Source organism: Corvus moneduloides, chromosome 7 (assembly GCF_009650955.1).
Source record: "Corvus moneduloides isolate bCorMon1 chromosome 7, bCorMon1.pri, whole genome shotgun sequence".
NCBI lineage: Eukaryota > Metazoa > Chordata > Aves > Passeriformes > Corvidae > Corvus > Corvus moneduloides.
In genome coordinates, this window is record NC_045482.1 from 20,869,222 (window position 1) to 20,883,490 (window position 14,269).

Sequence of the window (14,269 nt, forward strand, 5' to 3'; positions counted from 1 at the left end):
ACGTAATTATATGTAAGGGTTTAAATACCAATATCAGTAGGATTTACCTTTGTTAAATTCTTACTTCTTTTTTCCTTATAATGTACTCTTTTGTTTCTCCAAGTTGACTTTTTCTCCCCAATTCTCCTTTAGTAAAATTCCCCCTAAGCAGTCTCCTTCTCTTACTCTTTTCTTTACTTCTTTAGTTCTTCCAGGTTTCTCACTATATCACATTTCAAAAAACTTTCTGTCCTTTTGGGTTTTTTTGTTGTTTTTATTACTGCCCTCGAAAATGTCCTTTCTTGTACCCATTCTCTTTGAAATATTTTCCTCTTCCTTTTCATGCCACATTCACTTACACAAAAACACCTGCATTTTGATTTCGGCAGGACTAACTGCTCGGTCATGTTGCTGCATCTTAAAAAGGCTTCTTCCCTTGGTTTTCAGAGAGATGTTAGAAGTTCTCCCCAGATGTTGTTTTGTGTTTTAGTTCTAATTCCCTGCTAGGCAAAATGGTGGGGGTGTAGGAAGCAGAATAGTATTAGTGCTTCCTTCTCTTAAAAAATTTAAGTACACTGTTTTATAGTAGATGATAGAAAATTAATTTCTTTGACAATTTTTGACTGCTCACTGCTTTCCCCACACCAGGCTCGGGAATTACAAGGCAGAGTGCTTAAACGGGCTCAAGTAGAACAGCTGGATGCAGTTCCTGCACAGAAACAGTTAGCAGCTGAGATTTGTGCTGAGATTGCAAAACATTCGACAGCCCAGCGAAACTATGAAAAAGCAATTAAATTTTACAAAGAAGCCCTTGTTCACTGTGAAACCAATAACAAGGTCAGTTCTCCCTCGGACTATTTTGCATTGTTTTTCCATTCAGTTTTTAGATGTAGCAAAACATTTTTCCAATTATCCACCGAATAGAATAATTTGCAATTATTTCTGCTTCATGATATACATAGAACCTTGAAGTTTCTCTCCTTCTTTGCTTATCATGATAGAATACTTGCATGTACTGCTAACTTCTGTCTCTTACACAAACTCCTGACTCAAGAGGTGTCTGCATGCACTCACAGTGAGCCTGTCTTCAGGTACCAGTAATGATGCAGATTGTTTCAATCTTGCTTGGTGCCGGTCCTCTGAAATGAACTCCCAGTGATTTTGGTCAGACAGACAATTTCTGTCTTTTCTTTGTCTGCTTCAGCAGTTTTAGACTTTTATCTGGACTTGGTAGGATTCTGATTTTAGTCACAAAATACTGCTGTTCTTGAGCAGGATTGTTTTATTGCTTCTCTCTTCTCTGCACTGTCTCTTTCCCACGGATTGATAAATACAGGTAAATTTGGATTTATTTTTATCCTCCTCTTCCTTCTTACCATTTCACAACCCTGGGCTTTGGAGATAAGAGAGGGAGAAACAAAAGTCTTAAGAAATTTATAATGAGCATGAAAATTAAGTGTCAACTTTAGTGAGGTTTCTTTTAGATTAAAAATAAATAAATACAATTTTTGTTCATTTGTCATTATTTTCTGTCATAATTATGGTATATACTTAGGTGTATGTGAAGATTTCTTATTCTGATGGTTGTTACTGAATAGTTGTCACATGCACCAGCTGCTAAATTACCAAATTATCAGCTTATCACCTAGTTTTAATATTTGAACTTGTGTGTTATCGTTCCAAGAATCTAGGTCAGCGTATTTGAGACAGACTTTGCTCAAGGCAACTTTTAAGAATGATATGGAGAAAAAAATACATTGGAAAAGTAATAAAAACATCCTTAAAATGGTGACTTCTCCATTCCACCTTTAAGAGCAAGGAGATTGCCTGTCATGGTACAGGTACAGCTGTGGCATTTGTAAAGCCTTATTTTGTCTTTCATACCAGCACTGAAATGCCAGCATGGCATTTCCCTTCAGTTCTTGCTAAAATCATACTTTTGAGAGATTTCCATTGTTACAAGATGTAGACATCTGTAGTGAATATCTGTTAGATATTACTGAAGGTTTTTGCTTTAATCCTACTTTGCTAGCAACACAGAATACAGTGACATCTTAGAAATCGAAGTCTGAATTTCTGATGAATAACTTGTTGCCTACTTGTTGAGTAATGAAAGCAAAATATTTTATTATCCACAACAAGTATAAAGGAGTTATCTCTATTTTTATAGTTTCAGTAGATTTGAACTTGTTTTCTTCTCTCCATTTCTAAAAACATCTCTAGTACAAGATTAGAATTGAATTCTTTTAGATTACAAAATAAAATTTTGAGCTGTTAAAATCCACCTGTTTCTTGGTACCTTTAGAGTTTTATTTTCCTTAAAATTGTATATAGAAATAATGGAAATTTCTTTAAAGCTGTCTGTACCTTGTTTCATCAGAACTAAATCTTCTATATTTTAGCCAAAGTAGCCCAAAATGGATTGAAACACTACATTAAACGATTTATTCAGGTAAATGTGAACAGGTTGCACTCCATGTCATAGGAGAGTTGTGTTGTGTTGTTTTGTTTTACATGAGTAAATCTGGTAGGTCGTACCCTCCCTTTGTTTACCCGATCAGGTAAGAGGCAACGCAGTTTCCACATGGAGACTTGAAGTAGATCACGGATTGCATTGTGCACATAATTTCATAGTATCGTTGTTTGTGTTGGAGTTGAAAATTTAGAGACCACTTCCTCTCACTGGAATCTAGTGTAGAGCTCCAATTTAGCTGGCTTTTTTCAGCAAGTATTCCTTGACTCCAAGACTGCTTTTTGGTATTATGAGTTGTGCACATAAGAACGGCAGCTTAAAGAATGCTTTCATAGTTAAAGTTCTTACATGCGTGCATTTTATGTATCATTTCAGTGCTTACCCACCTGCTTTTCTGTTTCAGAATTACATGGTATATGTTTGAGTATGAACAGAATAGGAAGTAGGAAGAAAACAGTTGTTAAAAACTGTGCAAGTAGACTGCATGTCCTGAACAGGATGTTCAAAACACTGTTCTGATTCAGAAGTGCCTTTCACAAGTGTAACTAGCGAAAGAATTATGATGCAATTATAAATGCCTCCCTTTTGGAAACAAAATCAAAACACCTTTAAGTAGGAGTGACATTGCTTACTGTTTATCTACTGCTAATTTTGCTTTGTGATCAGTTTACCTTCTGTTTGCTTCAAAAAAAACTTGATTAAATCTGTGGTAACTCATGTTTATAAACTTTTCTGTGGCATTTTATTCAGAATAGTCTATGATGGGACTTCAGCTTTAAGAATGTAGGCTGGTGTACATTTCAGTTTGTCAATATTTACTCTGTGGTGGCTTCTCAGAAATGGATTCACAGAGTCTTAATGTGGTAGGTTGGAAATACAAATAAAAAAATAGTTTCTTCTGAAACTTACTTGTACTCCAGAATTAATTGGTGAATATTAATGAGGTATTTGGTTTTTTCAATACATTTAAAATTACTTTCACTTACATTTTTCCAAGAACATTATTCTTACAAAAATACTGGTGTCTTCAGAGCAATACTATCTGAGCAGCCCTGTTTTCAATGTGCCTTCAGAATATCCCTCAGAAGAAGAAAGGCTTTGTGTGTTTTAAAGGTGAGGGAATGAAAATGGATTGCATTAATTGACCAAGAGCCCACAGGAAACAACAGAGATGGCTCTCTCTTTAGTAGAGATACAATTTTCCCCTGAAGTCCTATAATATCAGGTTGATACTCAGAACTGAACCAACTTTTTTCATCTTTAAATTACATACAGTTAAATATTTTAATATACAGGCAATGTTGGAGCTTGCGCGTTTATATCTTGCACAAGACGATACTGATGCCTGTCAGCATCAGTGTTCCTTACTGCTGAAGAATGACCAAGATAATGAAGCAGCAACGATGGTACGTGCTATTATACTAATCCTGCATCAATTTTTTTTGAAGTTTTCATGCCTGCGATATGGTATATTCGTAAAGCGCTACTTTTAAGAAAGCCTACAGCTTGTGATTTCAAAATAATGTGAAAAATCCATGGCAACAAAATGGTTTTCTGTTTATGCCAGCTGATGTTTCAATATGAAGTTTCTACAGTCATAGCCACCGTTCTATCTCAATATAAAATGTTTCTTTAGAAGTAGAGGAAAAAGTAGTAGTAGTAAGATTGGCTAAAGTGTGGCTCAGTGCATGTTCTGTTGATAATTGACTAAAGCTCAAGGAAGAAGATATATTTTTAGCACAGTAATATTAAAACAATTTTTGTTTTAAGTTCTAGAAGAAAAGATCTATGTACTTAAGGTAATTTTACAACCTCATTCAACCTTAGTTAATCATATTCCTACTTAACAAGACTTAATCACAGCTGCAGGTTCCCTGTCCGGGACTTGTATACTTCTTGGCCTAAAAGACAGCTCAATAGACTGAGCAACTTCTGATGTAACACACTAGGAGCAAATTATTTCAAGATGGGAATAATTTATTTTCTCATAGCAGTCTAACATCTGAAATTTATTCCTAGTATGGTGCATGAACAGAAGTAATAGCACTCTTGAAATATGTGATTAAATCTATCCTATCGTAGCTACCTATCAGTAGAGAGAAACTGAAATGAAATAACTCGTTTTACCTTCCCTGCTGAAGTGAGCTGCCATCTTTCTTTTTCCCTAACTTTAAACTAACTTTGCTTTTCCATGTGCTTAATCTGCAGTTACGGAAAATAAAATTAGGAGTAAAACTATGCAATGGTAAAAAGATCTTTTTGAAAGATTTGGCAGACTGCTTAATTACCTTTTAATTTTCACCTTATGTGCAAAGGTGTCCCTGTAACTGTTCGTTATTACCCTGTGTGTGTTGTATATAGTGTTTGTTTCCCAGAGAGTAATAAAAAGTCCAACTAATTTTACTTCTTGTGCAACTCTTGCAGCACTTTAAAGCTACATTTTCAGCTCTGCACTTCACATAACCAGAGTTCATTATTCATAATTTTTACTTTATATTCTCACAATTTGTAATATCTTGTTTTGTTTTCTCTAAATCGTTCAATACTGTAGATGATGGCTGATCTCATGTTCAGGAAGCAAGATTATGAACAAGCTGTGTTTCATTTCCAGCAGCTCCTAGAACGCAAGCCAGGTGAATATTTAGCAGTGGTACTTTTAATTTGTTCCAATACATAGTTCTAACAAGACAGAGGAATAAATGGCTCAAAAATTCTTTGCCTCATTAGAGAGAAATGTGTTATTTATAATATAATGGCTACTAAAGCCAAAGACCATTACTGTATATAAAACATAAAGATACTGTAGGGGAATATGAGAAAATTGCTTCTCGTAGATACAGTAATTTACTTTGCTGTAATGCAATTTGCATGGTTTACATTAAGCCAAATACAAATAGGGTGTTATTTACTTGTTCACTGTAAAGCACTTTCTTTGGTATTAAAAAGACCAAGTGCATGAATATAAAGATAATATTTTATTTGAAGACTAATAAAGGAAACTTGTGTGGACAGCAGAAAGTTTTTTTTTAACAATTTTCAAGTTGTGACCAGAGAGAAAGCTACTAAAATCTATTTAAATTGTACTATAATGAATGTAAAGCTTTCTAATGGACTTTGAAAGAAGTCAGGAGAGTGCAATAAATGGTTTTGAGTGCTTTTGAAAGTGAAATACAATTATACTTCTATAAAAACCTGTATAAAGATATTGCAAATATCACTTGACATCTTTATTCTTGTATTTGAGTTTATGCAATATATCTTATTTATTAAATCATACCTCATTTTTATATGTGAAAAAATTAAGGCAGGCTCTTTATTTCTTAAGTTATTCATACAGCAAATAAATAGAATTACAGTGTCCTAATTATTTCTGTATTTAGATAACTATGCAACCCTGTCTCGATTAATTGATCTGTTAAGAAGAGCTGGGAAATTAGAAGAAGTCCCAAGATTTCTTTTAATGGCTGAAAAACATTCTTCCCGAACAAAGCTTGAAGCAGGATTTCACTACTGCAAAGGACTGTATCTTTGGTACTTGCAATTATAATTAAGATGAGGTTTATTTGACTATGTAGTATGTATTTAAATTCAATTTTTTGTCATCCATTATCATGTAAAGGTGCTGTGTTGATTTAATTAAGTTGTCAGGATTTAAGCAAGGATTTCAGTTTCTCTGAATCTCTCAGGATGTTCTTCTGGGTTCAGTAATGTAATACGATTTATCTTCAAATTTTAGAACTTCTCAGACTATTTTTAGTTAGCAAAACCAAGTTTCTTGCAATAGTATGTTCAAACCTTGCAGTATCAGTGTGTGTGCAGTTGGGTCATCTGTTTTTAAATACTTGGGTTTCTTGGGATTTGGGTGGAATTTGGAGCAGAGAATTTTACTTGCCCAGCTTTAAATATTTTAACTATCCGTGTAGGTACACAGGTGAACCTAATGATGCACTGCGGCATTTTAATAAAGCTCGAAAGGACAGTGACTGGGGACAGAATGCAGTCTACAACATGATTGAAATTTGTTTGAACCCAGATAATGAAACTGTGGGTGGAGAAGTCTTTGAAAATCTTGATGGTGATATAGGGTACGTGAATTAAATAAATATTGCTTGGATTCTTCTGTCATCTCCTTCTTTGCCCCTTGACAATGTGCCTTAAATGCTAGAACTTTGAGATCATCTAATGTTTTGACTATTCTGTGTTACTGTGAGAGACCATTCTATATTGTAATAAGTGAGTCTCAAGCAGAAAATGGAGAAGATTTTCTCTGGAATGCTGGTCACTTGCAGTGTTACAAACAGCTTGTTGGGTTTGGAATTGCTGTTGTTGAAGAGACTCAATATAGAATGCCTACGTACCAGAGCCATTTTTCTACAAAATGGCATGTCTTTAGCACAGAAGCAGTTCTAACTTGTAATTAATCTGGTGTGTATTAAAAAAAAAATCTTCTATGAACATTTTCTTTCTGATAATAGTAATTCAACAGAGAAGCAGGAGTCTGTGCAGTTGGCTGTAAGAACAGCAGGAAACCTGCTGAAGGAGCTCAAGCCTCAAACCATTCAAGGTCACATTCAACTGCGAATCATGGAAAATTATTGTCTCATGGCAACCAAACAAAAATCAAATGTTGAACAAGCACTGAAGACTTTCACTGAAATAGTTGTAGCTGAGGTTAGTAACATGTCTCATTTCCTCACTCTTCCCTTTCATACTTACTACAATTTTTTAACTAGTCTTGCAGTTTACGTTCAGCAATAGTGGCTATTCAGCAATAGTTCAGCTATTTGCTCTAAGGATTATTTTCCTATCAAAGAGTATTTTTTGTAAAATTTGAAAGAAACGTTCCTGAAATAACAATGTATTTTAGGAGTTTTCAGTTGAATTGCAAATTTGGAACACAACTAAATGCTAATATTGCTAGTTAATGAAATTTGAGTAGGCTATTTGGCTGCTGGGCTTGTTTTTTAATTCCCAGGCTTGCCAGCAGCATGTCTTACGACATAAGTCTCTACAGTGCTTCATGGCAATTTGACAGCATGTAGACTGCAGGAGAAGATTATCCATCATCTTAAAATTCATCCTTATGATAGAAATCTTCAGTATTTTATAACTCTTTGTAGTTACTAGTTTTAGGCTTAATAATGGATGTTCCTGTTACCAGCAACTTTAAACAAATTTTATTTCAGCAGGTGTAGACAGATTTAGTCCATCAGAATGCCATAAAATGTGTAAGTTGCTACTACTCTTTAACCATGTGCTAAACTGCACCTTGTCTGAGGCAGGTATACCGATGCTGGTCTTCTGTATAAGGCAGTTCTGAGAATCACAAACAAGGTGTCTCTCTGCCTCCAGTACTGGCTTCCCAATCCTGCACTGAATGGATCTGAGATCCTGCGAATGTGGCATCTTTTTCTCGTGGTGACAGTTCCAGTAGGAAGAATGCTGCAGTTTATTCATTCTTCCCTCTAGGGTTGCATAAAAAATACAGCTTTAATCTCTTCAGACTTCTGAGATTATTGATCCATGATAGGTGTGGCTATTGAGTGAGAAGGGGGATGAGCTTATTATGTGGAACAGGAGCTTTTGGTGGGATTTTTTTTTTTCAGCCCACTGTGACAAATGTATTTACAGCACAACCTTAGAAAGAGATGTAGAGACAGAATACCAACAGTGAGTCAGGAGCACTGAGAAGGAGAAAGAAGCATTTCAGTTAGCCACTGATAGAACTACTCTCTGCATTTAGGAGGCAGTTGCAGTTGTAAGGTGTGAGCCCCATTTTCATCCTTTACTAATGAAGGCAGGGTGTCAAAAATCGCACTCGTGCCTGCAGTTCTTACTGCTTGCTTTTGAGGCTCTTGCACAGAATGGTGGCTTTTAAGAATCCTGTTTGTTTATATATAGCTTAGATGCGTACAGTTTAGACATTAAATTTTTAGGAGCTGTGCATCTAATAAGAGGAATCAGAGTCCCTTTCACTGATATTTGATAAGCACTTCTACAAGTGAAAAATACCACTTTTATTGTAATTTCAAGTGACTCCAGATTTTATCTGAAGTATTTATTCGTCTAGAAAAAGGAAAGCTCTTAGTGGTACCAGATTTCTTTTCTTGTGAGATTAAATACCTTTGGATTTTTTTAGCATTTCTTGTACCTGGTGGCTATCATGATTATAGAAATAATTGCAGCACTAGGTGGAAAACATGTCTCTAAGATTAGATGCTCTAACTTTATTTCCTGAGATTTAGCTTTTAGTTTAGTTTTTAGATACCTGGTGAAAGTCTTACTTTAAAAAACAATTAAAATCAAAATTAAAAAGTACCAAGCAGTCACTGTACTTTTTACTGCAGAAGGATCATATACCAGCACTTTTGGGAATGGCCACAGCCTACATGATCTTGAAACAGACTCCACGAGCCAGAAATCAGTTAAAACGCATTTCAAAAATGAGCTGGAATCCCATTGATGCAGAGGAGTTTGAAAAGAGTTGGCTTCTGCTTGCAGATATATATATTCAATCTGCAAAATATGATATGGCAGGTGAACTTCTAAAACGATGCCTTCGTCATAACAGGGTAAGTCAATGCACATTGAAAGTAACCTCACTACCTTTCTATTCGAATTCATGGAAATGTTTCATTTTCCTCTGAAACTGAATTTTAAATTGTATTTATTTGTTCAATTGCCTGGTATTTCACTTACTAAGGAGAAGTAGACCAAAACAAGACAGGAAACCAGCAACTTCACGCTGGAGGGTTGTAAACAAACCTGTGAATGCTGCTTAGTCATTTCTGTTTGTGTTCTGTTGCAACTAATGCAAGTTTTAGCTGGAGGTACTCTAAAAGCTTCGAGTGTTTATGAAATGTCAGAGATGCATTTTACTGAGTCTCACAAAACTGATGAAGAAAGATGCGGCTGTATAAATTTTGGAGACTTGCTCCATTTACTGAGATGGTATCTTCATCTCTTATGTTTTTAAACATTTTTGTTCATAAGCCTGCTACAGTGCAGGATAATTATTTTTAATGCTGCTGCTAATCTTTTTCTGTAGCAATACTGACTGGTAGATTGTCAGGGGACAAGGTCTAATGTGTTGTTTACCTCAGGGTTCCTGGGCAGGCCAACTGCACAATACCCTGCTTTGACTATGGGAACAAGCACAGATCTCAGCCTGTGCTTATTTTTCATTTTGATCAGCAAAAAGCTGATCATGTTTTTCTCTCTTCGCTTTCCTTCAAGTGAGGCAGTCCAGTAGGCTGGTCTTCCATACACAGTATGCTGCAGATTCAGGGTACTGTTTATAGAGCACAGATTTGGTTTAAAAAAGAGCCCAATGCTGTATATTTTTTTATTAATTCATTAGTATGGAAGGTAAGGTTCATTATTCGGTCACATTTTTGCAACTTCCTTGAGAGAGAGATGTTTTTTGAACACTTTTTATTTCTAAATATAAAATTGAGACACAGCTACAACAGTTCTTGGTATAATGGTATTATGTACTTCTGCAGAGAGGCCTCTTTAAAATAGGATGTGCTCGGTTTCAAAATCTATACAGCTGGAGGATAAACACGAGTCATCTCCCAAAACAAGACTTAGCTTGAAATAGATGGTCAGTTGAGCAGGTATATACCATGAATGGTGGTTTGTTACAGAAATTACCAAGTGTAAAAACATAGCCTGTTTTCTTCTAAGAAGTTTGAGGCCCATGAGAGATTTAGATAAACAGGCTCTGCTTATAGCAAGGAGGATGGCACATTGGAAGTGTGTGTATCTGGTTCCTTGCAAAATCACACAGGAAAGAGAGTGACTTTTCTCCAACTTGCATGCAAAGCTGGTAAGCAGGAATTGTGCTCTACAAATAGATGTTGAATAGTTTACATCTTAACATATCTTGTCAATTCACAGGGCAATATTTTATGTGGTATTCTTCAATTTGGAAGACTTGATTAGATTGAGAAAACATGTTATTGTGATTCGTTAGTTTTTAGGATTATTTTTAACAGAATTGAATGAGATATACGTACAATTTAAGTAAATATGTTGAGTGAAAATTTCATAAAAGCCTAGTGTCATTTAATAAGGACTTTTTTGGATTTTAAAGGACCTAGGATTGGTTAGTGAGATCCTGCTGAGCAGACTATTTCTGTGAAATTGGGACTTCTTACTGGTTACTCCTCTTGATTTTTAACTTTCTGTTTTGTTTATCACAAATGATAGAGGAAGTATATTTTTATCCTCAACTTTTAGGCATTCCCATACTGATCTCACTATGCTGTGATTTGAAAGCTTTTCATCAGTAGATTTTGAAAGCCTAATTGGAAATAGTAAATTTAAAGATGGAAGGTAATTTATATATCAGTATTGCTTTGCGCTGTTTATGTTTGCATGTTTTTCTCTTGAAAATATCCGACCTATTGGCAGCCTGATAATAGAAACTGCTCGTGGTAACGGTATCCGGTAGTTAGGGGTTTTAGAAATTATTTTTCGGCTTTATGTACTAAATGTAAGGTTTCTGTATGAATTACTGTATCTTTCGTATGAAGTTTTATTATGGAATTAGATGGATTTATATGTATGTATAATATAAGCAAGGCTAGTATTTTCAAGTAGTGCTTAATAGTTTTTTGGAACCTGTTTTTCAGATGCTTGTGACTTGCTGCTTGCATTCATAAGAAATGAAATACTTAATGGTTGATTTTTTCTCTTTAGGTTACTTGTGACTGTCTTTAAGCTTTAACTGGAAAATTATAATGTTAAACCATTTCCAAAAACAAAGCTATGAACATACTTCCTTAAGAAAAAAAAAAACAGTTTTTGTGGAAGGTACACCACTTTCCAGATAGACTTGAAATGCAGCTGCATGGGATTATTATTAACTGAGAGAGGTATCTTATTTTTGTAGGAGTCATTGCAGTGGCCTCTCTGATGAACTCTGTACCTTACCTGGAGTAGTGCATAATTCTGTATAACTCATTCGTAATACAGATGCTTTAAATCAAGACTATTGTGTCATCAAAGTTAGGATGAGTATCCCTTGTGCTTTCCAGTTGTATGGATTTGGAGTATTTTAGCAATTAAGTTGTCAGTATTATTACATGCAAGCTTACCTAAATTAATATTTATATTTTGCAGTCATGCTGCAAGGCTTATGAATACATGGGATACATAATGGAAAAGGAACAAGCATATAAGGATGCAGCAATAAATTACGAGATAGCCTGGAAATATGGAAACCAGACGAATCCAACAGTAGGCATGTATATATAACTTAAAAGTATGATTTTGGGCACTATGGTAGGAATGAAACAACTACCTTTTACTGAAGAGACTGCTTCTAATTTTCCGTATAAATAAAGTATCACTGGTTTTCCTCACATAAAAACCACAAATGTTTAAAGGTGTACTGAAAAGTCACTTGGGAAGCCCCCATGGCAAGAGGTAGCAGCTTTAGGATACTTCAGAAGTTTCTGTTTACTGTTTTACTACAAGGTTTGATATGAGACAGTTTTAGTTGGCTATTTGTGAACAACTTTCTCTGTATCTACAGCATTAACTTTAATAGTGTATTTATAGTAATCTGCTATATACTGTTTGTAGTAGAGAATCTTTTATAATAATATATATGATGGTGGTAGGTCACTGATTTGATTATTTCATTTTTGATTCAAAATTCAAATTATCTGTATGGATCAGGTTTTATATACATGAGTTAGGATTTAAAAAATAAATTATTTTAAATGTCTTTAAATATATCTCTTGAAAAAAATAGCCAACTGAAAACTTGAGGCACTAGTCAAGTTTCAATTTGGATAATGAATTTAAATTTGCACTAAATTGTCACATATTGAGACTGTTTAAATGTAGGAAACCCTTTTTGAAAAGGATGTATAGGATAAAATGCCATTTTCTTACTAAACACCTAGAATCTGTCCGTAGGTCCCAAGGCTGGTGGTTGACACAAGTTCTATTCCAGGTTTTGGGATGTGTTTATTGCCCCTTGGAAATACATACAACTTCCAGTCTTTAATCTATGGTCTTTCTTTGTGCCCTGTGGTTTTTTTAGTGTTAGGATGAGATAGCCTTTGGCATCAGCTGAAAAACCAGTGTTTTTTAAAAAAATATTTTAACTGTTTCATGCACATGAAGAGCCAAACATTTTGTTTCTTTACCTGTAACTGCTGGATGCTGCAGTGGTTGGGTTCATGGTTTTATATAATATGATCCATAGATTAAAGTAGAATTTTATTAATGGGACTAAATGTTTGTGGGTTAGCTCCTGCTTCTGTAACACAGTTCTGAAAATGCACATACATGAATGGATTACCAAAACTGAGTGTTACCATATGTACTGTGAGTCAAAAAATTCGGAGGGTCAAACCAAAAGAAGGCTTATATCAAAATAGAAATAAAAATGACTGATAGAAATCTGACTTAGGTTAAATGGAAAAATCTCTAGATATCTATGTATGAGTTTGGGTGCAGTAATTTTTACTAGATATTCCTGTAGACTGAGCCATGGCGATTTTTGCTAAAACATTACAGTTGTTAATCAAATAAAATGTATTAGAAAGAAGTTTTAATAGTAAAGAGTTGTGATTTCTTGAGTTTGTACAGAACATAGATCAAGACTTTTTATTTTGAAATCTTCTAGAGAGTGGTAATTCAAGAAATAATGAAACCTTTTGATGGAGATAGGAGAGTTCCTTAGTGAAATTAAACTGTGAAATAATCTTGCATACAAAAGACAGTATAATATTGAAGATACTTTGTGCACTTGTTTCTAGTTTTGCATTACAGCATTGTGAGGATTGTCATGCATTTGAACAAAAATGGTTAAAGCAGCACAAATTTCCATCTGGCAAGTAAAGCCATACAAACTGGTATCAGATCCTGTATTTGCTAGTAAGGATAAGCTCAAAAACGAAAGATTTAAAATTTCAAATTCTGTAAATTGCATGCTTATAGTGGTTTTTTTTCTCAGGCCTAGTCTCTGTCCAGGCTAATATACTTGAGCTTTACCTCTTAGGTTGAAAGTATCAGCCTGGCATATTGCTGTGCAACTTAGCTATTCCATGTGACTTTTTATATCAGTGGTCTGCTGACAGTGGAACTGAATAGTATTTTAATTCCCTAGTTTGTTAACCGTTTTTTTTTTTTAACTTTTGTCCTTTAATGATGGAATTACCTTTACAGAGGGACAGTGTATGGTAGGCCACAGTGAGAAACTCTGTGGGATACCATGGTAATTGAAAGAAGGCAACCATTATTTATTCTCTGTAGTAGCACATGCTCTCCAGAATAATGTCTCCTTTTGATTCAGACATAGCTATCAGCGTGTAAAGGAGTTTTATTTACTGCTTGAAGTGACTTTCAGTAGAAATTTTGACCATTACAAGGCGTATAGGAGAGAACAGTAGAAAAAAACATGCTAACTTTAGAAACACACAGTGACCCAAAATAAATTCAAATGTGATATTTTTGTTTCTCAGTACAGAAACTGAAATTGTTGCCTTTCCTCTCCACCTCTCCCCTCACCCCTTTAATTACAGGATACAAGCTGGCTTTCAATTACCTGAAAGGGAAGAGATATGTTGATGCAATCGATGTGTGCCATAAGGTAGAATTTGTATATGTGTTTAATAGTCTGTCTCCTGTAGCAACATTCTTTTACATAATGACCCTTCTTTTTGGTTGAGTTTAAATTTCTGAAATACACAGTTTAATGTCAGAAAGGTGCCCTATCTAATAAGTTTGATTAAATTAAATATCCTCTTCATAATCTGCTCTGTCTTGAGCTCCATGGAACCAGATAAATAAGAG

General features: G+C 34.8%; 1 protein-coding gene across 4 annotated transcripts in view; it reads left to right on the forward strand.

The window, feature by feature from the left end:
• TTC21B (tetratricopeptide repeat domain 21B) overlaps positions 1–14,269 on the forward strand; it is a 37,045-nt gene that overhangs the window by 19,398 nt on the left and 3,378 nt on the right. For 2 of the 4 annotated variants that reach the window (XM_032114642.1, XM_032114641.1), the window contains 9 exons: positions 628–816; positions 3,748–3,858; positions 5,004–5,085; positions 5,833–5,983; positions 6,376–6,537; positions 6,928–7,123; positions 8,800–9,024; positions 11,582–11,702; positions 13,999–14,066. In XM_032114642.1, coding sequence (XP_031970533.1) covers positions 628–816; positions 3,748–3,858; positions 5,004–5,085; positions 5,833–5,983; positions 6,376–6,537; positions 6,928–7,123; positions 8,800–9,024; positions 11,582–11,702; positions 13,999–14,066 — 1,305 coding nt within the window. Of the gene's footprint in view, positions 1–627; positions 817–3,747; positions 3,859–5,003; positions 5,086–5,832; positions 5,984–6,375; positions 6,538–6,927; positions 7,124–8,799; positions 9,025–11,581; positions 11,707–13,998; positions 14,067–14,269 lie in introns of all 4 variants that reach the window. The other 2 variants (XM_032114639.1, XM_032114640.1) reach the window with 2 other exon arrangements.